This window comes from Mus musculus, chromosome 3 (genome assembly GCF_000001635.26).
Source record: "Mus musculus strain C57BL/6J chromosome 3, GRCm38.p6 C57BL/6J".
NCBI classification, from domain to species: domain Eukaryota; kingdom Metazoa; phylum Chordata; class Mammalia; order Rodentia; family Muridae; genus Mus; species Mus musculus.
In genome coordinates, this window is record NC_000069.6 from 58,540,918 (window position 1) to 58,565,225 (window position 24,308).

General features: G+C 39.1%; 1 protein-coding gene across 2 annotated transcripts in view; it reads left to right on the plus strand.

Moving 5' to 3' along the window:
* The window catches only part of Eif2a (eukaryotic translation initiation factor 2A), a 31,681-nt gene extending 15,097 nt beyond the window's left edge, over window positions 1-16,584 (plus strand). Inside the window, exons 5-14 of one of the 2 annotated variants that reach the window (NM_001005509.2) lie at window positions 123-222; window positions 717-799; window positions 4,078-4,151; window positions 4,311-4,455; window positions 4,583-4,699; window positions 7,476-8,047; window positions 11,652-11,765; window positions 14,618-14,734; window positions 15,656-15,721; window positions 16,204-16,584. In NM_001005509.2, the coding sequence (NP_001005509.1) occupies window positions 123-222; window positions 717-799; window positions 4,078-4,151; window positions 4,311-4,455; window positions 4,583-4,699; window positions 7,476-8,047; window positions 11,652-11,765; window positions 14,618-14,734; window positions 15,656-15,721; window positions 16,204-16,269 (1,454 nt within the window). In that variant the 3' untranslated portion in view covers window positions 16,270-16,584. The remainder of the gene's footprint in view (window positions 1-122; window positions 223-716; window positions 800-4,077; window positions 4,152-4,310; window positions 4,456-4,582; window positions 4,700-7,475; window positions 8,048-11,651; window positions 11,766-14,617; window positions 14,735-15,655; window positions 15,722-16,203) is intronic. The other variant, XM_006501321.4, reaches the window with a different exon arrangement.
* Window positions 16,585-24,308: the final 7,724 nt, after the last annotated feature.

Below are 24,308 nucleotides of genomic sequence, written 5' to 3' on the forward strand. Positions count from 1 at the left end.
AAAGAAAGTTGATTGAAGGCAATTTTTTTTATTTAATATTTTTAATCCTATTCAAGACTTTTGTAAGAGTCAAGTCTTAACAAATTTTAGAAGACAATCACTATAAAATATTTTTGTTGCAGCTTCTAAAGATGGCACTGCTGGGACGCCTAACCTACAACTTTATGACATGAAAACTGGAGCATGTTTGAAATCGTTCATCCAGAAAAAAATGCAAAATTGGTAAATAAATGCTTTAAAGTGCAATTTTAAAGACATTTTAGATTTTATGACTGTTTTGCCTGCATGTGTGTATTTACAGTTTTTGTATGTATGCCTACTAACCTGGGAGGCCAACAAAAGCCTTCAGCTCATCTGGAATCCTGGCTTTCAGCAAGAACAAGTGCTCTTAACCCCTGAGCTCTCTACGGCCTGCAAATGATGTGTATTGCTGATGTCATCATATATATTTGTTTCTCTGGTATTGATTTGGGAAATAAGTTAGACCAAAATATAGTACCTTAAGGGTTTTTAAGTATTTAAGAATATATTATAGTTAAAATGTTATCCCTTTTAGTCTTTAAAAGGAAGGAATAGTATTTTTTTAAGATACAACAATTTAGTAAGACTCTGTTCGCACTGTTGGTAGCAGACATAATGTAAATATTTGATCTTAAAAAGCATCATAAGCTTTAACATGGTTCTATTGTTTTCCAATTTTTTTTTCTTTAACATAGGTGTCCTTCCTGGTCAGATGATGAAATTATTTGTGCCCGGAATGTTAACAACGAAGTTCACTTCTTTGAGAACAACAATTTTAGTATGAAAAAAACTTTCTAAATAATCTTATTATCTACTTTAAAATACAGTTTTAAAAGTTTTTTTGTTTGTTTTGTCTTTAGTGCTAAGAATATAGTTTTCCTAAGAATATAAGTGACATCATAGGATCATCCTAAATATAATTGATGTATTATAATTGTTGTTTATATTTATTTGCACAAATCTTTGTAAATTTGAATGCCACTGATATTCTAGACCATAAATATTTTCTTTTTATATTATCTGTATTATCAGGTAATAGACAATAGCTATTAAAATATTATAATTCTTTTGTTCTTGCTGGTGAAGTTCTGAAATATAATTTTAAAATTTGTTTATTTTTAAATTATTTAATTGATTAATTTTTAAGAAAGTGTGAAACTACACAGCTCTGCCTGACTTAAAACTCAAAGAGATCCTTCTACCTCTGCCTCCCAAATCCTAGGATTAAATGCGTGTGCCACAGCAGTTATGGTAGCCCGTGCCTTTAATCCCAACATTTGGGAAGCAGAGGCATGGATCTCTTAAATAGGAGGCCAGCTTGGTCTACATTGTAAATTCCAGGACGACTAATCTGTAGACCTGGCTAGCCTGGACTTAGATGTATAAACCAGGCTAGCCTGGAACTCAGTGATCTCCCTACCTCTACCTCCTAAACGCGGATATTAAAGGCACGTGTTAACTAACACACCTGCCCTAAAGTGTTTTATTGTATAGAATTTCTGTTTCAATAATTGTTAACCATGGCTAGTCTTAACTTCTAACATCTATTCAATTATCATTTCTCTACTAAGCTAAAACCAAACAAATATTTCAATATGTATCACTGAAAGTTAGGGTGGGCCATACTTAACCATACAATGTAATACTTAATTTAATACTTAGCCATACAATTGTCATAAATAATATGATTATTATTCAGACTTCTAACACTGCAAAAGTTCTATTAAGTTTTAAAACTCAAGATCTGAAATTGTCATATATTGCAATTTGATATCTCTCAAATTTCTTTTAGTCTCTAGGTTCCTTCTTAATCTCTTTTTTACCCCTTATAGTAGATTGTTTCTTTTTTCTTTTTTTGGGGGGGGGGGTCTATGTTTATTTGTTGGTTTGCTTGTCTTTTGAGACAGCATTTCTCTCGGTAGCCCTGGCTATTCTAGAACTGGCATTGTTTGCCAGGCTGGTCTTGAACTTGGAGATCTGCCTGTTTCTGCCTCTTGAGCACTGGATTAAAGATTTATACCCCACCTGGCCAGCAGTTGATTATTTCAAACACTCATTTTTGTTTTATATTTTTCTGTAGTTTGAAGTTTGTTTTTATTTCTTATCATAGAATTTAACATGTTACCAGTCTTGTATAAATTGCTAATTGAATATGGAGTTTTTGTTATATAATAAGATATTTTAGGATTATCTCACATATTTCCTGACATTTGTCTAGAGTCAGCTAATATTCTAAGCCAGCTGAATCCCTTTTAATGGAAAACAATATTTGCAGACTATAGTCTTGACTCTAAGGCTTCATTGCACTATAGAAATCATGGTAACTAGACTTTCCCGTCTCTTTTTTTTTTTTTCTTTTTTCCTTTCCTTTCCTTTCCTTTCCTTTCCTTTCCTTTCCTTTCCTTTTCCTTTTCCTTTTCCTTTCCCTTTCCCTTTCCCTTTCCCTTTCCCTTTCCCTTTCTTTCTTTCTTTCTTTCTTTCTTTCTTTCTTTCTTTCTTTCTTAATTTCTTTCTTTCTTTCTTTCTTTCTTTCTTTCTTTCTTTCTTTCTTTCTTTCTTTTCGGAGGCTGTAGTACTTAGCTTCAAGGCAGATAACTTCCATTTAAAAGTTGCAAGATTTAAAAATACCTTTAGACTTATTTCATTTTGTGTGTATGATTACTTTGCCTTCGTGTCTGGATACACATGTGGTCTACAAAGTGAGTTCCAGGACAGCCAGGGCTACACAGAGAAACCCTGTCTCGAAAAACCAAAAAAAAAAAAAAAAAAAAAAAAAAAGTCCTTTTTCTTTGGTATATCATAGATAGTGATTTGGGAATATCATAATCACATAAGTTTTGCTGTTTTCCACATTATCCACACTGTATTCTGAAAAAAATACCAATAGTAATACCGGTAACAAAATTACTGAGAATAAAGAAAGGATAATTCTGTTTTTTTTTAATCTGTACAGCATCTAATTAGTGATTGAACACTTGTTATTTTATTATACTTAAATAAGAATTGGTAATTTTGCTTGTATGTGCCAAAGAAAACATGCAGGCTCCTTCTCATTATAGACACCATAGTATGCACTTCATTTCCCTGCTTCTGATACTCTATCCACCTGACTTTTGCCTTAGCTTGCTTATTTGTCTTCTTGGTGGGTCCCGGTTTGCTTCCTGTACCTGTGACCACTTTAGAGAAGTTTCTTTTATCTTACAGTTTACCAGTCCATTATGAAACCAAAGCAGGAACCCAGGGGACAGGGACTGAAGAATTCTACTTATAGTCTTGCTCCCCGGGGCCCAGCTTATAGAACCTAGAACCCACAGTGGGTTGGGTCCTCCCACATCATGCAGTAATCAAGAAAGGGCTCCATGGATTTGCCTACAGTCTAATTTGCTGGAGGCAATTCCTCAAGAAGTCTTCCCAGGTGACTCTAGTTTGTATCAAAGTGACAAAAACTAATGTCCACTTTCCTAGTTTGCTACAGAGGGGGAAATCTCAAGTTTGATAGTTTCTTGTGCTACTACATTTGAATACTTCCTGACATCTGAAACTGAATAAAGAGAATAGCTCTCTATCCCATTAACTAGGGTAACACTGTTGTTTGTTAACATAGATGCTTGTTGCTTAGGATAGATTAATCAGGATCAGCTATCTTTATTATTATTTTTCATACAGAATTTCTATATGATAAGCACAGTTTACATTAGCAGGCTGAGGCTGATCTTTCCCATCTAATGAGCTCTATGACTTCTTTAATATAGAGATTGATAATTCATTGAAGTATATACCTTGTGTTTGGCATTATGTTCTTAAAGTCAATCCCTAGGAAATAGGTGGTATAATAATTAGTATCATCTTATTACTTGTTCAAGTTTGCATCCCTAGTAAATGAGTGAATGGAATTCAAGCCTAATTCTGTCTGGCTTTTTTACTGGAGTGCTCTGCCTCATTACATGAAACTACAATAAAGAGTTTGTAGTTATCCTAGCCTTTTATAATGAGTTCAGAGCTTGATAAGTTTTGTTAATTTATTATCCATGTCTAATTCATTTCTTCTCATTTTAGACACAATTGCAAATAAATTACATTTGCAAAAAGTTAATGACTTTAATTTATCACCTGGAACCCAACCTTATAAGGTAATTCTTGCTTTTATTTATTTTTATTTATATAGCACATGTGTTTTTTCTGTTTTTAAAAAGAATGTCAAAAAAAAAAAAAAAAGAATGTCTAAAAACATCCATCTCAGTTTATGTGCTTCTAAGAATTAAGCACTGATTTCTACATGTGTATCTTAGGTGGCAGTTTATGTCCCAGGAAGTAAAGGTGCCCCCTCATTTGTTCGACTGTATCAGTATCCCAACTTTGCCGGACCTCAGGCAGCACTGGCCAATAAAAGCTTCTTTAAAGCTGATAAGGTTACAATGCTGTGGAATAAAAAAGGTATGATGAGTAATTTTTCACTTTTGTTATTGGATATTAATTTAAGGTTCATATATGTGTAAATAAAGGAATATAGATGACTTTAACTTTATTTTTAATCTCATTGAATACTGTTTTTCTGTTACAGCTACTGCTGTGCTGGTAATAGCCAGTACAGAGGTTGACAAGACAGGAGCCTCCTACTATGGAGAACAAACACTGCACTACATTGCAACAAATGGAGAAAGTGCTGTGGTACAATTACGTGAGTACCCCTTAACAGTTTTCCTGTGGTTAAAAACAGTAAAATGATAAAAAGAATGTTTCAATGTCGGGCGTGGTGGCGCACGCCTTTAATCCCAGCACTTGAGAGGCAGAGACAGGTGGATTTCTGAGTTCGAGGCCAGCCTGGTCTACAAAGTGAATTCCAGGACAGCCAGGGCTACACAGAGAAACCCTGTCTCGAAAAACCAAAAAAAAAAAAAAAAAAAAGTAATACAGTCAAAATTCTTAATCCAGTGAATAAACTCAAATACCATAATGTTGATGATAAACTTCCTCTGCATTGAGCAGCTTAATGTCATCCTCAAGTACGCCTGACTTTGACAGACTCCAGTCAGTGTGGTTTAGTAGGAGAAGAATCTGTGAGTGATATGTTGTAATGGCTCTCTGAGCAGTAACTACCACAGCAAGTAGATGTGCTGAGTTTAGTAACAGCTACAGAAACAATTAAATCCATCATGTTACCAGTTCACCTCTTACTTTGAAAAGCTAGTAAACTATAGACCAATAGTGATTTTACCTAAAAAAATTTCTTTATGGTTATTTATTTTATGCATATGAGTGTTTTGTCTACATTGATATCTGTACACCATGTGCATACCTTTTGCTCAAGAAGGCCAGAAGAGGGCCCCAGATCCCTGCAACTGGAGTTACATTGGTTGTGAGCCACAGTTGGGTGCTGGGAATTGAACTCTGGTTTTCTGCAAAAGCAACAGGTAGCTCTTACCTGTGAGTCAGTTCTCCAGCCCCACGTAATGTTTGTCCATTCTAGCAGCTCCCTCACCCTTTCACATTGCCTGGAACATGGGTAACAGAGAACTGTCCCACACTCTTCCCATCCAAAGCCCATGTTCCCACTGAAGTTAGATAAAATAGAGACCTGAAATACTAAGGAAATACAATAGATCAAAAGAAGACATTGGATTCTGTGTCTTTGTATTAATGAAGTCACAGTATAAACAGCAGCCATTTAAACAAAGACGTACCAAGAAATATATCAACTATAAAGGCCTATTAAAGGCCTATGGAATAAAAACTTTAAAACTCTTCACACAACTCTAAACTTTAATGAAAACTTTTAAGTGTTGTAATTTCTCTTCTAGTTAATCTAAAATTTGGATTTTTAAGGCCACTTATGGTTTTTTGTTTGGGTGCTTTTTGGCTTTTTTTTTTTTTAACTAGATAAACTGTTCTGAAATTTGATAATGAAAATTTAGCACAAGAATATTTTGAGGGGGCTGGTGAGATGGCTCAGCGGTTAAGAGCACCGGCTGCTCTTCCAAAGGTCCTGAGTTCAAATCCCAGCAACCACATGGTGGCTCACAACCACCCATAATGAGATCTGACGCCCTCTTCTGGTGTGTCTGAAGACAGCTACAGTGTACTTATAAATCTTTGGGCTGGAGTGAGCAGGGCCAACCACAACCTCCATTCCCAGCAACCACATGAAAGCTCACAACCATGAGTAGAGTGTACCATATACATAAAATAAATAAATCTTTAAAAAAAAAAAAAAAAAAAAAAAAAGAATATTTTGAAAACTGTTAGGACATGTGAAATTCTGATTCTAAGAGATACTAAAATATAAAAATCTAGTTAATAGTATTTGGATCTGGCTTCTGAAAAAGTACCGTCAAATAGAAATATTCAGAAGTAGATCTATATACTTATAGATAAAATTAACACCTAACAGTGAAGAAAATATTGACTATTCAATTTATGGTTCTTAAAAAATTGGCTAGTCATTTGGAACATAAATTTATTTTTTTCTTACCAAAATAAATTCCAATTTTTCCTCAAAATTATATATAAAATTTCAAAGGAACTTTAAAACAGAAAATATATGAAAACTTTTTTATAATCTTGAAATTACAAAAAACGATTTTTCGGGCTGGAGAGATGGCTCAGTGGTTAAGAGCACTGACTGTTCTTCCAGAGGTCCTGAGTTCAATTCCCAGCAACCACATGGTAGCTCACAACCATCTGTGATGGGATCTGATGCCCTCTTCTGGTGTGTCTGAAGACAGTGCCAGAGTATACATATAGATATATCTAAGATAGATAAATAGATAGATATAGATAGATACATACACACACACACACACACACACACATATATATAATCTTTTTTAAGAAAGAAGATTTTTCTAAGCAAGGCAAAAATACTATGAAAAATGATAAATTTGTAATGCATAAATATTATAGATTTCTATATTAAAAGAATCTATTAACTTAGGTAAGAAGAAAAAAATTAGGCCGACAGGGGTTGAGCATATTAATGAATAACTGTAGTCCCGACATTTGGAAGATGGAGGCAGAGGATCAGAGATTCAAGATCATCTTTACTTATATAGCACGTTCAAGGCTAGCTCAAAATACAAGAGACCCTGTCCCAACTGATCCCTCGGGGGCAGGGTGAGGGGAATCCAAAAACAACAAAGCAAACAAAGGATGTATGGGCACAAGAATTGTAAGCTTTCTTAATTTCTCAAATTACCCTAATGGCTAGTTAATAACTGCAAAGGAAAATGAGACTGGAGAATTCAATCTACCAGAAATCAAATGAAATTATTTCTAATTATTAAAAAATAGCAATAATTAAACAAATAGAAATAAAACCAAGCCATATATTTTAACATAATAGGTTGGAAGAGGTAAAAATATAAACTGTGTAGTGGGAGTGAAGAACTCATGCCACTAGAGCCTGCTGGTAGGCTTTCTTTTAAACTGCTGAATTGTGTCTTATATTCTTTTTCCAGCAAAAAATGGCCCAATTTATGATGTAGTTTGGAATTCCAGTTCTACTGAGTTTTGCGCTGTTTATGGTTTTATGCCTGCGAAAGCAACAGTTTTCAACCTGAAGTGTGATCCTGTGTTTGACTTTGGGACTGGTCCTCGCAACGCAGCCTTCTATAGCCCTCATGGACATATATTAGTGCTGGCTGGATTTGGAAATCTTCGAGGACAAATGGAAGTATGGGATGTTAAAAACTACAAGCTTATTTCTAAGCCAGTGGCTTCTGATTCTACATATTTTGCCTGGTGCCCAGATGGTGAGCATATCTTAACAGCCACATGTGCTCCTAGGTTACGTGTTAATAATGGGTATAAGATCTGGCATTATACTGGCTCTCTTTTGCATAAGTATGATGTGCCATCAAATGGAGAATTATGGCAGGTTTCTTGGCAGCCATTTTTGGATGGAATATTTCCAGCAAAAACGATAAAGTACCAAGCAGTTCCAAGTGAAGTGCCTAGTGAGGAGCCTAAAGTTGCAACAGCTTATAGACCTCCAGCCTTAAGAAATAAGCCAGTCACCAATTCCAAACTGGTAAGTAAGAAATAACACAGAGCAAAGTGGTTCTCTGTGTGGCCCTCTGCAGACCTTTTTTTCCTCTTTGCTTGTGTTGCTCCGTACATTATGTTGCTTCGTGCATATGTAGGATATACTGCAGGGAGATCACTAAGGCCCACAGAAGATGAAGATGCTGAGCAGCTTATATAAGCTGACAAAAAGGTTAATTTAAAGAGGCTTGCAGTTTAAAAACCACAGGCTTCATTATTGAATTTTACAATTTGCAATGAAATATCATCATATCCACCCTCTGTTTCTACATCAGATTATCCTTATATCCCCCTCCAACTTTGGTCTTTTTAAAAATACTGCTCTAAGTCCATTTAGTACGGACTGTACATGCATAGGTATGAGGCCATCTATTAGTAAATGGGAGTTCTATCAATGGCCATAGCCTCGAAAGCCTTCCCTAGCAACTTTCAGTTGTCAGTAACTCTTCAATAAGGGCTGTGGCCTAGAAATTATCCATCAAATCTGTCTAAATTATGTTAGCTTGCTCTCATGCAGGTAACCCCAGCTACTGCGAGTTCTTGAGTGCATTTGCCCTGTGGTAACCAGGATACAGCATTTCACAGCCCTCCTCCCCATCCTCCAGCTCTTAGAATCTTTTTGATTCCGCTTCTACAGTGTTCATTGACTGAGCCTTGGTGATAGGGTGGGGTTGACATCATCTTCTTTTTAAGGCTAAGTATTCATCTCTGTTTTTCTTTTCTTTTTTTGTTTTTTTGTGTTGGTTTGGTTTGGTTTGGTTTTTTTGGTTTTTCAAGAAAGGGTTTCTCTGTATAGCCCTGGCTGTCCTAGAACTCACTCTGTAGACCAGGCTGGCCTCGAACTCAGAAATCCACCTGCCTCTGCCTCCTGAGTGCTGGGATTAAAGGCATGCGCCACCACACCTGGCTTCATCTCTGTTTTTCTTAGCACTTTGACCAGTAATGCATCTTTCCCTTGACTTTTCTGCCCATTGAAAAAGGAAGCCTTTCTGACTAAAGCTGAAAGCAGCTCAGGTCTATAAATATAAGTATAAATATAAATATAAAAATTTAGAAGGCAATTTGCTAACATAACTATTTAGCAAAGTAACAGTATCAGGACTTTTGGCGAGGATATACAGTCCCAGGCATGAAGTTCTCTTCTGTAGAACAAGCCTCAAATCCAATCAGAAAGCAGTTACTGTGTAACAGGCATGCAACTGTTGCAACAGTAGGCACATCTTGCCTGGAAACTCAGCGTTATACCATGCAGCATACAGTACTAGTTAAAACCAATGGTGTTTTTTTCTCCCCCAGTAGTCTTCATAGCACTGTCTGGCGCTGTGAATGCTCCCCAGCAGTGAGGAAACTTCCTGTCCAGCTTGAGATTGATTGCTCTTATTTACTACACCAAAATATGCAGTCTCTTCAGCAATATGGTCCTACCATGTATTTATGATGGTGACTTAGAGCAATGGCAATAGTCTGTTGTATTGGATTCACAGTTGTTTAATTTCTGGAAAAGATAACTCAGCATGACACTTTAGAAGTTCAGGTCTTGAATTCAGATGGTAATTAGCTGAGGCTGGGGATAGAAGGCAATAGTGGGCAGGAGGACATGGTGATCAGCTACATGTTCAGCAGCTTTCCAGGTCCCGTAGGTCATCGATCTTAGGGCCAGTTCACACTAAGTCATTTGTTGATTTCTTAGACAAAATGGATCTGAATACATATATGAATACTGTCCTAGTCAGTATTCTTTTGCTGTGAAAAAAAAAAAAAAACAGGATAAACATGGCAACTCTCTTTAATTGAGGCTGGTTTACAGTTTCAGGGATGTAGACCATTATCATCATGACAGGAAGCATGGCATGGTAGGAAGTATGGCAGCATGCAGGCTGACTTGAGCTTTTGAAATCTCAAAGCCCACCCGGCGGGCATGGTGGCGCACGCCTTTAATCCCAGCACTCAGGAGGCAGAGGCAGGCGGATTTCTGAGTTCGAGGTCAGCCTGGTCTACAGAGTGAGTTCTAGGACAGCCAGGGCTGTACAGAGAAACCCTGTCTCAAAAAACCGAAAAACAAAACAAAAACAAGACTGTTCAGGGGCTGGTGAGATGGCTCAGTGGTTAAGAGCATTGACTGCTCTTCCAGAGGTCCTGAGTTCAAATCCCAGCAACCACAATGGTGGCTCACAACCATCTGTAACGAGATCTGACGCCCTCTTCTGGTGTGTCCGAAAACAACTACAGTGTACTTACATGTAATAAATAAATAAATCTTTAAAAAAAAAAAAAAAGAAATCTCAAAGCCCACCCCCAGTGACACACTTCCTGATGATGATGTGTTCAAACATATAAGCCTCTGGGGGCCATTCTCATTCAAGCCACCACAAACACTGTTGGTTTATAAAAACACATTTATTGTCTTCAGGCCATGAATTCCTCTCCTTCCAGAATATTGATAGATTCATCTATATTTTTAAGCAGTAGTTCAGAAGTCAGGGAAGAGCGCTGATGAGTGCTTTCACTTTTTCTTTCTTTCTTTTTTTTGTTTTTTTTTGTTTTGTTTTTTTGTTTTTTGAGACAGGGTTTCTCTGTGTAGCCCTGGCTGTCCTAGAACTCACTCTGTAGACCAGGCTGGCCTCGAACTCAGAAATCCACCTGCCTCTGCCTCCCGAGTGCTGGGATTAAAGGCGTGCGCCACCATGCCCAGCGCTTTCACTTTTTGTGGTGGTATTAATAATAGGAGACTCCAAGCATGAGCACCTTGTCCTGGGGTCTTAGAAATGTGGGTCTAGGACCAGGCCGTGGTGGCTCACACCTTTAATCCCAGCACTTGGGAAGCAGAGGCAGGCAGATTTCAGAGTTCGAGGCCAGCCTGGTCTACAGAGTGAGTTCCAGGACAGCCAGGGCTACACAGAGAAACCCTGTCTCAAAAACCAACCCCCACCCACCAAAAAAAGAAAAAGAAATGTGGGTCTATACTGTAGCTGAGACCTAGGAATGTTCCTTTTAAAGAAGCTAAATAAACTAGTAATAAAGTATTCAGGGAAGTAGATAACATTTTCAAAGATAAAATTGTTTATCTTGCACAAAAACAAAACAGCATCCTTCCTTCTTGACTTAAAAAATTCTTAAAGCCTCTCCAATCCTCTGAGATACTCTGTTTCAACATTGGCTAACCTTTCAGCTTGACTTTACCAGTGAAGATCTGCCACGGGGTTCTGGGTGTGAAGAAAACAAATGAGGGAGCTGCTTTCTAATGATGTCAAATACACCAACTTCCTAAGGCTGCAAATCACATCAAAGGACCTCAGAGAGGCTGTTGTTAGTCTCATAAGAATCACATGTCTCTAGTCCAGAGACAGAATTTATTGTTTCTACAGAGCAAAAGTGAATTTTGCCTGGGCTTATGTAACAAGAGAATACCTATCAGCTAATGGGGAGGTCCTTATTTAACTGTAGTGACAGATTTGAAATGTTCCTTTCCAGTTTCTTGAGTAATTGGGATAAAATCATCTTTATACAGGTAAAGGTGAATAATTTGCTGTTGTGTGTGCTTTTCAAACCTTGGACTCCACTTCAGAAGTGCTTGTTTACATTTTCTGTAGCATGAAGAGGAACCTCCCCAGAATATGAAGCCACATCCAGGAAGTGACAAGCCATTATCAAAAACAGCCCTTAAAAATCAAAGGAAGCATGAAGCTAAAAAAGCTGCAAAACAGGTATTTGGAGTGCTGATCTCCTCAAACCCATTCAAAAAAATTATAACCCATGACATTTTTAACCATTATATTTCTAAAGACATGATCATGATGTGATAAATTGAAGTTGGAAATAGATATAAATAGCTGGGTAGCTTTCTTTTGTGCCTGCCTGTGGACTAAGTATTGTATTTATATAGTGGGTAACTGTTTGCATTTGTTAACGTCAGTGGAGTACCAGGGATAATAAAGTTTTAAAGGCAGAAAGAACATTCATTTTGACTCCTAGGGATTTGTCTGTTTGATTCTGTAGCAGTTGTGTCTTGTAGTACAGGGCTGGCCTTGAACTCGTGATCCCCCTCCTTTATCCTCCTAGGTGTCGAGGATAAATGTGTACCACTGTGCCTTATAAGCATGAAGTCACCACCACCATTTTGCTTTTTGTGGTGCTAGGGACTGAACCCAAGGCTGGCAGGCAGGTGATTTGCCTCTGGCCTACATCTTCAGCACTTTGTAATCAGTTTTGGAGGTTGTAGTACATGATTGATTGGCTCTGTTACTGTGGGCTGGTGGCATGTAGCATTATCATGCCAGAAACCTAGAGTTCAGTGTACTCTTCAGGAGCATTCCCCCAGTGGCCTAAAGACCTTCTCTTAGGCCCACCTCTTGAAGGCTCTACGACATCTTAGTAGCACTACCTTGAGGACAAACTGGACCTGACCTTGAAACCTGAGCTTTCAATGGGATTGTGTAGTGTTTCCTACTATAGACTCTTCTTCTTTTTTATTTTTTTAATTTTTTAAAAGATATTATTTATTTTATGTATATGAGTACACTGTGGCTGTCTTCAGACACACCAGAAGAAGGCATCCGATCTCATTACAGATGGTTGTGAACCACCATATGGTTGCTGGGATTTGAACTCAGGATCTCTGGAAGAGCAGTCAGTGCTCTTAAATGCTGAGCCATCTCTCCAGCCCCCTGCTATAGACTCTTGATGGAGTGTCTATTTTCCTCAAAGGACATGTGTATTAAGAGAGGGCAAAGGCAGCTGGGTAGTGGTGGCGCACGCCTTTGATCCCAGCACTTGGGAGGCAGAGGCAGGCAGATTTCTGAGTTCAAGGCCAGTTTGGTCTACAAAGTGAGTTCCAGGACAGCCAGGACTACACAGAGAAACCCTATCTCGAAAAACCAGAGAGAGAAGAGAGAGAAGAGAGGGGAGAGAGAGAGAGAGAGAAGAGAGAGCGAGAGCGAGCGCACGCTGGGTATGGGCAGTTCATACCTGCCATCCCAGCACTTGGGAGACTGAGGTTGGAGGGTTGTTCGGAGTTTGAGTTCAGCCTGGCCTAGGATATTTAATGAGCTCCAGGCCAGGCGGGGCTTTGGCTCCAAAAGAAAGTTAAGAAAAGGAATGAAAACCCAACTAAGTCAATACTTAAACAAAAGACATTATGTACTTGTAATAATTGATGTAAATTACAGTGATACAGTTCATTGGTTCGTGGTGATATTGTGTCCAGCTGCATTAAGAGTATCTGGTGACAGGATCAGGGTAACCATATTTTAGAGGTTAAGACAGAGCAGATACTTTAGTCTATTTAGACTTACTAGATCAAAATACCTCCCTTAGGTTGATAGTCTCTAAGCAATAAAAGCCTATCACCCACAGATCTTGTGGCTGGAGTCTGAGCAAGATGCTGGTGGACTCATTCTCTGGGGAAGGACTTCCTTTTTGTGTGCGCCTATGGTGGAGGACATAAAGCCTCTTAAGATACTTACTAATCCCGTGCACTCAGGACCACTTAGTCCTTTTGGGTGGTGGCAGTCTGGATGTGTGTAGCTTTCAGCCTTCCAGCCTTGTTGAACAGGCAGTCCCTGTTTCTGCCACTGTGCTATATATTCCAGGCTAGCCGGTCCCTTCGTGGGCCTCAGAGTGTGATGCTGCTGTCTCCTCTTATCCTCCCTGTCATGTGTATCTGGCTTTTAAAGTGGGTTCTGAACCTTGAACTTGTCTGAGCAAGCACCTGTGACACACAGACACGTGTGGAATTCATGACAGAGTTTTCCTGGGAAGATGCCGCACACACCTCTTCAGCCCAGGAAACAGACCCCACAACAGCCAAAGTAACAGTTGTGCCAGTGTCCAACTTGGCAGACTAGTAACTTTTTACTGGGGATAATAGCAGGACTGTGGGTAAGGGGTTTACCTCTAAGGAGCAAGAATGGCTCAAAAAGCAGCTCCCTTTCAGATACTGCAAAGCCCACCCCGATGTGGGTGATGAATTATAAAACCTACAAGCCTGCTCCCCTGTCTAAAATCTTCTCTTTAGCCTGGCTGGTCAGAGTCTTTATCCAGCAGTTCATTTTATGAAGCTGGGAGGGACCTTCAGGCCCTGCTTTCCTAGATCTGTGGCCATTTGTCTCCCCCGCCCTCCTGGAGGGGTGTTTCCCTGGGAGGAAAGTGCACCACAGTGACGTCAGAGGGCCACCTAAGGGGCCAGCTCTCTTCCCCCTGCTGGGCCCTGGGGTCAACTCCAAGCTTCAGACTTGGCAAGAAGCATCTTTACCCCAGTTATGTTTCAAAGGGGAGAATTACAGTATGCTTGTCTAAAATTTGAAATTAGAACATGCTTGTTCCCATTTGCACCTAGTGTATTCCATCTCTGGAAACATGTTTTAATAGGTCAGGCTCACGTGTGACCCCAGAGACCCCAGAGTGGGAGGAGAGAAGCAGGTCCTGCGGGCTGTGCTCAGGAGTCAGCGCCTTCTGCCGTGTGGGGCCTGGGGTGGAACTCAGGGTGTCCGGCTTGACCCACTGACCCTCTCAGGTACCTGGAGAGAATAAATACATGTGCAAATTTGGTTTCCTTTAGGAAGCAAGAAGTGATGCGGCTCCTACTCCTGTCCCACAGAGTGCACCACGGAACACGGTCACCCAGTCTGCTTCTGGTGATCCTGAAGTAGACAAAAAAATTAAGAATCTAAAGAAGGTGAGGCTTGAATGAAAAGCAGATATGTGCACGAGAATTAAGAGTGGAGCTCAGGAGCTTAAAACAGGGATTTAAGAAGTTGGTAACAGTGCTCATTGTTGCTTTCTTTCTATAGAAATACTGTAATTGAGAAAAGACCTCAGCTCAGTTCCATTCACCAATCTTTAATGTCGGAAACTACTTAAGTGTTTAATTTTGAAGTAATGAGGAATGATAGGGACACATCTGTGTAGAGAAGGCTATGAGACTGGAGAGTGAACCCAGAGCTCATGCGTGCTAAGCAAGTACTCTCCTGCTGAGCCACATCCCCAGCCTGGAACATTTACCTCAGCATCTCATGAGCTACAAGAGAAATTTTATTTATTAAATGAAATAAATACCTTATATCAAATAAACAAATACTTTATTCCAGGTTTTTTAAGGAGCACACACACAAAAGGGAGCTTATGGTGTATAAGGGCAGGTCTGGGGTTGAGGCTTCTCTGAAATGCAAAGGTACCGCCCAGCCACTGTGGAGGTCTGAAATAGACGCTGCATTTGTGTTACACTCATGAGTCCACGCCTGGACACTCAAGCATCGATGAAAAACTTACATGCAAACCTGACAACCCAAGCCTGCTCCGAAAACCCCCAGAGAGATGAAAAGAAAGGGAGAAGAGACTCCACAGAGCTTTCCCCTGCCCTCCATGTATGTCCTGCAGCTTAGCACAGAATAACTAAACAACAAAAACTTGCAAAACCTATTTTACACAGCCCCATGTATTTAAGCTATAATTTTATATTTAACTTTTAACAGGAATTTATCCTTGCATTTTAGCAAACCATTGTTTAGAGAAATGAAGTATGGTTGTTGTTAATACAAGAATCTGCAATAGAAAGTAACTGTTTCTTCCTTCTCCTTCCCCACTTTTGATTTCACAGAAACTGAAAGCCATAGAGCAGCTAAAAGAGCAGGCAGCCGCCGGGAAACAGCTAGAAAAAAATCAGGTAAGCCCTCGCTTTCCCTTTGGTTCAGAGTCGTTAGCACCCTGTCCTATTTAATATAGGCAACCCTTCAGTCAGAAAGAGAAAGCATGCACACTGGTCCAGACTGTGGTGCTGAGTCACCGTTCCCCAGGGGTCCTGATGCTGTCGCTGTAGAAGTACTGACAGTTGTTGGGTTAGGTAAATAACAAGAGTCTCCTCCTGCCTGCTGCAGCACCCTGGCAGGCCTCTCCCGTCCTCTTGTTCTGTACACTTGTAAGCGCAAGTAGATGCAGGAAATCTTGCACCGGAAGGGACAGCAAGGCAGTTCCTCATTGCCCCTGAGTGCTTAACAAAAACCGGGTAGAACTGCTTTCTAGTCTGGTTTACCAGTGAATCTGATCAAGTATTAGCATGTTGCATCTCTACATTTTGTCCTTTATATTGTCTAGAGTACATGGCCATTTTTATTTTCTGTTTAACATGATTATTTGAAATGTTTCTAGTTGGAGAAAATTCAGAAAGAGACAGCCCTTCTCCAAGAGCTTGAAGATTTGGAATTGGGAGTTTGAAGACTCACAGAAAGTGAATTTGTTGGCAGGAAACACTATAAGCAAGTCTCTTAAGCCCATGGTGTTCATGGAATTGCCATATGCCCACTGTTAACATCAGTCTATATTTTTAACCATTTATCCAAGGTTGAATATGTATAATTATCTAATGATGTCTATTCAATTGACTTTACATCTGCATTCTGTATCATGTCAGTATGTAATAAAGAGAGATGATTTTTTCCAGATAAGCTTAATAAATTGACAGACATTTGGTTTTTTTTTAAATGGGTAATAGTATTTCCTATGTAAACAAATAAAGACATTTTAAATTTGTTTTTGCCTTCAAGTTTGTCAGTTAAAAGTTCTGTATAACCTGGCTGTAGCAGTCAGGAGGCAGAGGCAGGTGGATCTCTGTGAGTTCAAGGACTGCCTGGTCTACAGAGTGACTTACAGGAAAGCCACGGCTACACAAAGAAATGCTGTCTCAGAAAACCAAAAGTAAATAGTTCTTTATTATAAATTTACAGGATGTATTATTCTTACCAGAAAACTATGAAGTATATATTACTATGATGTCTATTTTCTAAATGAAAAAACTTATGTCCAGAAAATTAAGGAATCTGTTGGGTCTGGAGAGTAGAGACGGCTGCTTGGATAAGGACACTGTCTGCTGTCCCAGCACCACAAGCAGCCATGTCTTATAACTCCCAACTCCAGAGGATCTGACATCCTCTTCTGGCCTCCATGGGCACCAGGCATGCACAAATAAATAAACATGTGGATGAAGCATCCATGCACTAAAATAAAAATAAATATTTTTTAGAAGAAAGAAACCTGTCAGTGTTAGGAAATGAATTGAACCCAAGTTGTCCAACTCCAGAGCCGATGTGCTCAGTTCCTGTGGACACTGACAGAAGGGCAGCATGACTGCTGGATCATAAAATATTAGGTTTTTTCTTTTATGAACATTGCCAAATTATTCTCTGACAATTTGTTCTTCCACCATTAAAGTTCTTCACTTTTTTTTTTTTAAGATTTATTTATTATTATATGTAAGTACACTATAGTTGTCTTCAGACACACCAGAAGAGGGAGTCAGATCTTATTACGGATGGTTGTGAGCCACCATGTGGTTGCTGGGATTTGAACTCTGGACCTTCGGAAGAGCAGTCGGGTGCTCTTACCCACTGAGCCATCTCACCAGCCCAAAGTTCTTCACTTTTATCAGTATTGACTGTAACAAAGCCTTTGATTTTTGCCAAATTTAGAAAACAAAATTATTATTTTTTTGTTATTGTTACATATTTCTTTTTATGTGCTTAGGGATGTGTTAATGTGTTTTGCCAAATTTGTCAGTTGTTTATATTCTATGGATTGTTTTTCTTTTGATTATTTCTCTTACTTGATTTTTCCAAAGATTTTTTTTTTAAAAACATTTGTTTATTGGGTGTTTAGGTGTTGTGGTAAATCTCCACCAAAATATGCCCCAGCAATGAAAACACAACTCAGTTAATATGATTACATGCTGTGCGCCTAGATTGGGCAGATCTACCGCTACACTACCATCTTCCACGTGTATGAGACCCCTTAGAACTTGTGGTTTCTCCAGGCCATGGCTTCTGCTCCATTTTGCTGCTTCCTCCTCCTCTGTGTCCTCTCCCTCTTCCATTTTCTCCTCTCTCTCTCTCTCTCCCCCTTCTACTCCACATTCCCTTTATCTGCCCAGTCATCAGCTCTCCTTTATTTTACAGATTATAGTGGGAAACAGGTTTACAGGTAATCACCTGAGTGCTGACTCATTCCCTGTTCACAACCACTCACAGGAGAACAGAATTAATATCAATTTTAATTAGCCCCAGGGCTATCCACAACGTTTAGGTAGTTGTGTTTTGGTGGGTAGGTGTGTGCCATGGCTCACATGTGGAGGTCAGAAGACAATTGCCAGAAGTCCATTCTTTCCTTCCATGTGGGTTCTGGGCAGCAACTCCAGTTGTCAGGCTTGGCAACCAGCACTTTTACCCACTGAGCTATCATGAAAGCACTAATTTTTCTATTTCTTTAGGAAGTAAATGCATACACATTTTTAACAATTCAAGGAGCAAAAATCCAACAAAATTAAAAATATATCTCGCCTGTATTCTATAGCAAACATTCATCAATTTTTTTTGTTTTAAAGATACAAAGTGCATATATATATATATATGTATATATATATATATATACACATACATACACACACGCGTGTGTGTGTTGATGTATATTTTAAAGAAATGATGGGATATAAAACCTGTTTTGGGCCAAGAGTAATGTCAGATGCCTGTAACCCCAGAGCTCAGGGGTAGGAGCTGGAGTTGAGGTAGGAGGATCATAAGTTTGAGGCCAAAAACTGAAAAAGAAAGGAAAAGGTCAAAAAATGCCCTTTTATATCTCTTAAAATATTTTGGAGATAATTCCATATCATTGCCTTCTATTATATATAATTCATAATAATCTATCACATACAATGTAGCTTTTAAGTAAATTTACATTGATGCACATTTAGGTCATAACATAGCAGAGGCATGTATCCATCCATACACTAGACCTGGGTTTGTTTGGATTTTGAAATATTGGTTTCTTGGGTGCTTGTGTGGTGGTCATTTCTGCATTGTGTGCATTTGAGTTAGTAAGATACTAGAAAGGACAAGGGTGCTAAGAGTTATTATTCAAGGCAGTTTAACCTAAATGTGTTAGTGTATGAACATCCCACGTTGGGGAAGAGTTTGTGTCTTAGTAACTCTCCTTTTGCTGTGATGAGGCACCAGGACCAATGCAACTGGAAAAAGGAAGCATGTAACTGAGGGCTTGCTTAAGGTTGCAGAGAGTTAGTCCATCGTCACAGTGGGGAGCAGGGCAGCAAGCAGACAGGCTAACATCAAAGATCACCCACAGTGACACATCTCCAACAAGGCCACACCCCCTGATCCTTTTCTTGTTCTGCTGGGAACAAAGAGGAAGAAGCCTACATCAGGTGCCTTGTTCTGTCATTCTCAGCCACCAACACTATAAAATCACATCCCTCTTACAAACAAGAAAGAACCTTGCCAGTTTTCCAGGTTTTATGCAACAGTTTTTCAGGTGTTTACTAGATATAGTGTAGGTAACAAAGGGATATGTGTGTCATTTGGGAGTTTCATTCTGTAGGTCTATTTATTTGTAAGTTGTTCTATGAGGGTAAAAACAAGACCTAAGATCTGGGATGGAAAAGATAAAACAGACATAAAGCATTCAGTATATAGTGACATTCATTGTGGATTACCATCCTCACCAGTAACTACTTCTTTGTTTCATTATACTTTTTTTAGTTGTGTGTGTGTGGACATCAGAGGCCTAACTGAGAGTTAGTTCTCTCTTTCTGCCATGTTGTTCCTGGCAATCAAATTCAGGTCATCGGCCTTGGCACCTTTACCCAGTGAGCTATCTTGTTCATCTCAGATATTTATTAGTTCCATCTCCTGGGCCCATCAGAGAATTATACCTCCTCATGTTATGCCTTATGGATTCTAGATAAGTGATTTGCTTCAACTAATTACATAATAGGACTAAGGTGTGTCATTTGTAAACAAAAGCATTTATGTGCCAGTGATTTTTTTTAGTGTTTTTGTTTCTATATTATTTATTATTTTAAACATCGTTTAAATATAAGTATACTTTGATCATATGCTTCCCCTCCCTAAGTCCTTCCTTTAGAGCTGAGTGTTTCAAGGCCTCTCTGTAATTTCTGTCTGTGTCTCTGTATTTGTTCCCATCTGCTGCAGGGGGAAGCGTCTCTGATAATGGCTGAACAAGGCATTGATCTATGAGTGTAGCAGAATGTCATTAGAGGTCACTTTACCATTACTTTTTTTTTTTTTTTTTTGACCAGTATTTTTTGGTTTTACCTTAGGTCCTTGGGCTATCTAGTATCAGGTTTTGTCACCCAAATACTGATGGGTATAGTGTAGGCCTTAAGTCAAATCAGTAGTTGATTGATTACTCCTACAAATTTGTGCCACCATTGCCCTAGCATATTTTGCAGGTTTTATAGCTAGGTTTGTGTTTATTGTTCTCTTTTGGAAGCCTGCAGACTCCCTTTCCGTACCAAAGTCACTGGAACATTGGGATGAAGGCTCTATATAGGCACCAGGCCAACGTCTCCATGTTTGGTGAGCTGTGTAGGTGTTGTCTTCAGCAATGTGTGCTTTATGACCCTGTGTGGAGAGGAACCTAGTCTTGGCCACACTCTGTGCTATTTGGGAATTCCGGTGGAGCCTTTTTGGGAAATAACTCAGATGTAACCCAATCCAAGTACAGCAAGCTTTATTTGGGACTCTTCCTCTGCAGGAGTCCAGCCCAGTATCAGTAAGAGCCAAGGTCAGAGATCACAGGGCAAAAAGCTGCTTACTTTTGACAAAGTAACTCTGTGCTATTCTATGGCCAAAAACCACTGGCCTCTGGCAGTTTAACTCCTGCTGATAGCAACTGTGGAAAGAAACTTAATTACTTTGGATCTTCTCTCTTTGACTTGGACCCCTCACTGGCCATGGGAGATGCTTGGCATTCCTTAACTCTTAGTGAGCCAGGGAGAAAAAAAGAAAAGAAAAGAAAGAATCAAAGTCAGGCATGCACAGAGACACACCCGTACTGGATCAAGCAGAGAAGGGTTACATCACCTCTTCATTGTTGTTCTTAATTATTATACTTTCTCTGGATAATTGATCACATGGTTTTTCTAAGCATTTTTTACATTCCATAAGTTCACAAGTTTAAGATAATAGTTCATGTCATGGATTATTAAGGCTTAAGGAGTTACAGCAGAATTGTTTACATGTCTTTCCATTAAGACTAGTACCTGACTAAACATTCATTATCTGTTATTAGCTCCATAAGTTCACTGTACGTTTAAAGTAATAATTTTTATGTCATAAATTAGCACCGTTTTCTCAAGAAACAAATCATCTGCCTTGTGTCTTATTATTTTGAAGTCTTATATAGATAATCTGGTCCATCGTTTATTTTCTGTCCTTGCACCTACAATCAATTGCCCACTCCCAGTTTATGTCCTTTAGTTACCAGGTGGTGGCCTCATTCCTAACCTAGAAGGGATGTTTTCCTTGATCATAAGTTTGTTCCAAGCCTGCTCTAGCCATCCCCCCTCGTGCAATTAGCCAGTGTCACAGGAAGGTTTATAGAGATCTATTTGCAGCTTTCTTTTTTTTTTTTTTTTTTAATCTATAAAGGGCTTGAGATTACTTGTGTCAGTCTAGAAATTCTATAAAATCATTATCAGGTATTGTGAAATCATCAACTCATCTACACAGTATTACTTCATGAAAGTACATTTTCACATTGATTCTGCAAGAGATCTGCCCAACAGGGTGGACTAATGCCCAGTTATTATTAGGCTATGTAATAGTGGCAGGAAAGGCAAAAGTAGCAAGAAGCATTCTTAAGATGAAGTCCCAGAGGACCCTGCATCTCAGAGCACAACCATAGCAGCCATGCAAAATGGTCGGCCATCTCCAGAAAATTCACTTGCTTGACACATCCCTTCCTAGATGGCTTCTGACATGTCTTCCCCAACTTTTAGAAGATTTCATTTAGATGGCTTTAGTATATATATATATATTAGGAAGTTTCTACTGTATAAATTTCTATATTACCCTTCAAATGCCCCTCAAGTTAGCCAATTCTCCCCTTACTTAGCTGTCTCTCCCCTTATTCCCTCCTACAACCACTCTCCCCAACCACTCCCCACTTGATCCTTTCATTCCAGCCACCCCCATCCATCCAGAACTATTCAATTTCCCTTTACTAACAAAAACTACTTGTTCTTTTTAGTCCCTTATTCTATACTGAGCCTCCGTAGTTTTATGGAATATAGCTTGGTTATCAGTGATTTAGCAGCTAGTATTATATAAAAGGAAATACATATCATATTTGTCTTTCCCATCTTCCCAAGTAACCCTTACACTGATTTCAGTCTTTCTGCTGTGTACAAGAAGCACATCCATGCTGTTAGTCTGTGTCTGATTTGGGAACTGAGAGAATTTATGTTGAGAGATAACAATGGCCAATGATTGTTGATTCCTGTTATTTTATTTTGTTGTTAGTGGTGGTATTGGTGGTGGTGATAATGGTGTGTGTGTGTGTGTGTGTGTAGCTTCTCTTCATTGGGTTTTGCTGGTCTGAGATTATTTCCTGTGTTTTCTTGTAGTTTACCACATTGTGTTAGAGTTTATTCTAGTACCTTATGTAAGGCTGGATTTGTAGATAGATGTTGCTTAAATTTAGTGTTATCATGGAGTGTTTTATTTTCTCTATGGTGACTGAACTTTTTGCTGGGTATGAAAAAGTGAAACATAAAAAACAAAAAATTCTAGGCCTTTAGGCCCAGGCTTGAGAATGTGACCTTTGTGACTCAATGCCACAAGGTATGCTAAGCATAAAACAGATATCAACATTCCTTCACCCACCTGCTTCCTGGGTTCAGGGAGTGTTTGTTCAAAAAGGACCACCCTGACCATTTATGGAACCCACTATGCAAATGTGCTATTGTTAGAGGCTCATAGAAACTGCCTTGAGAAATAATGGCACAATTACCAGGTATTCCTTGTGACTCTTGTGACTTTGCACTTCCTCTTGACTCTTTATTGGTATTTTTGGTATTTTCCAACAACGCCCTCCCAACTCCCTTGAGTTGTAGTTTTTTCCTTTAAATACCCCCTCTCCCAGCTACTCGGGGCCCATGGTCCTCTACCCCTGCATGGTGTACGACTGTGGGTCACAGAGCGCTCTTGGAATAAAAAGTCCTCTTGCAGTTTGCATCAAGACCGTTTCTCGTGAGTGATTTGGGGTGTCACCTATCCTGAGTCAGAACGTGGGGGAGTCCTCACGTTGTGGATCTTTCATTTATACTAGTCTGGGCTGGCATTTGTGGTCTCTTAGAGCCTCTAGCACATCCAAGTCTCCACTGAAAAGTCAAGCATAATCAATATTTCTGCCTTTATATGTTACTTGGTCATTTTTCCTTGCCGCTTTTATATTCTTTCTTTGTTGAGTATATTTAATGTTTTGAATGTTATGTGCTGAGGGGAATCTCTTTTCTCATCCAGTTTATTTGCTACTCTGTATGCTTCTTGTACCTTTATAGGCATCCTCCTCTTTAGATTAGGGGAATTTTCATCTATGATTTTGTTGAAACTATTTTTCTGTGCCTTTGACCTGTGTTCCTTCTGATTCCTCTAGTCCTGTTCTTAAATTTAATCTTTTTATGGTGTCCCAGATTTTCTGAATGTTTAGTGTCAGGAATTTTTTAGACTTGACATTTTCTCTGACTTATATATCCATTTTTTTCTTTTCCTTTTATTTTTTTTCCCCTTTGCTTGTTATTAAAGACTCAGTTTCTCTCTGTAGGCCTGGCTGTCCTGGAACTTTCTCTGTAGACTAGGCTGGCATCAAAATCAGTGATCTACCTGGCTATGCCTCCCAAATGCTGGTATTAAAGGTGTGTGCCACCACCATTTCTAATATTCATTTCTTCTATCAGGTCTTCAATGCCTGAGATTCTGTCTTCCATCTCTCGTATTTTGTTAGTCAAGATTATAAGTGTGGTTTCTGTTTGGATTCCTAAAATTTTATTTCCAGGTTTCCCTCAGTTTGGATTTTTTTTTTTCATTCTGTTTTTATTTTCAGGTCTTCAATGTTTTCATTCATTTTCTTCCACTGATTATTTGTGTTTCACAGATTTCTTTAAGGGATTTATTCATTTCCTCTTTAGGTGCCTCTACTGTATTCCTAAGGCCTATTTTAAGGTCTTTTTCTTGTGCTTCAGCCATGTTGCAATGTGCCCTCCCCCCAGCCTTGAGAAGGCTGAATCAGACCTTGTCTGCTATAGTCAGCTAAACCACCTAGGGTGGAGTCTTCTGACCTAGGTAAAGTATATTATCCTGCTATCTGCAGCTTCCTGTAAGAAGCCACTACCTGCTAAGCAGCTGAGCTTGTTTTCCTGATGCGATCCTGGCATAGAGGGGGATGGG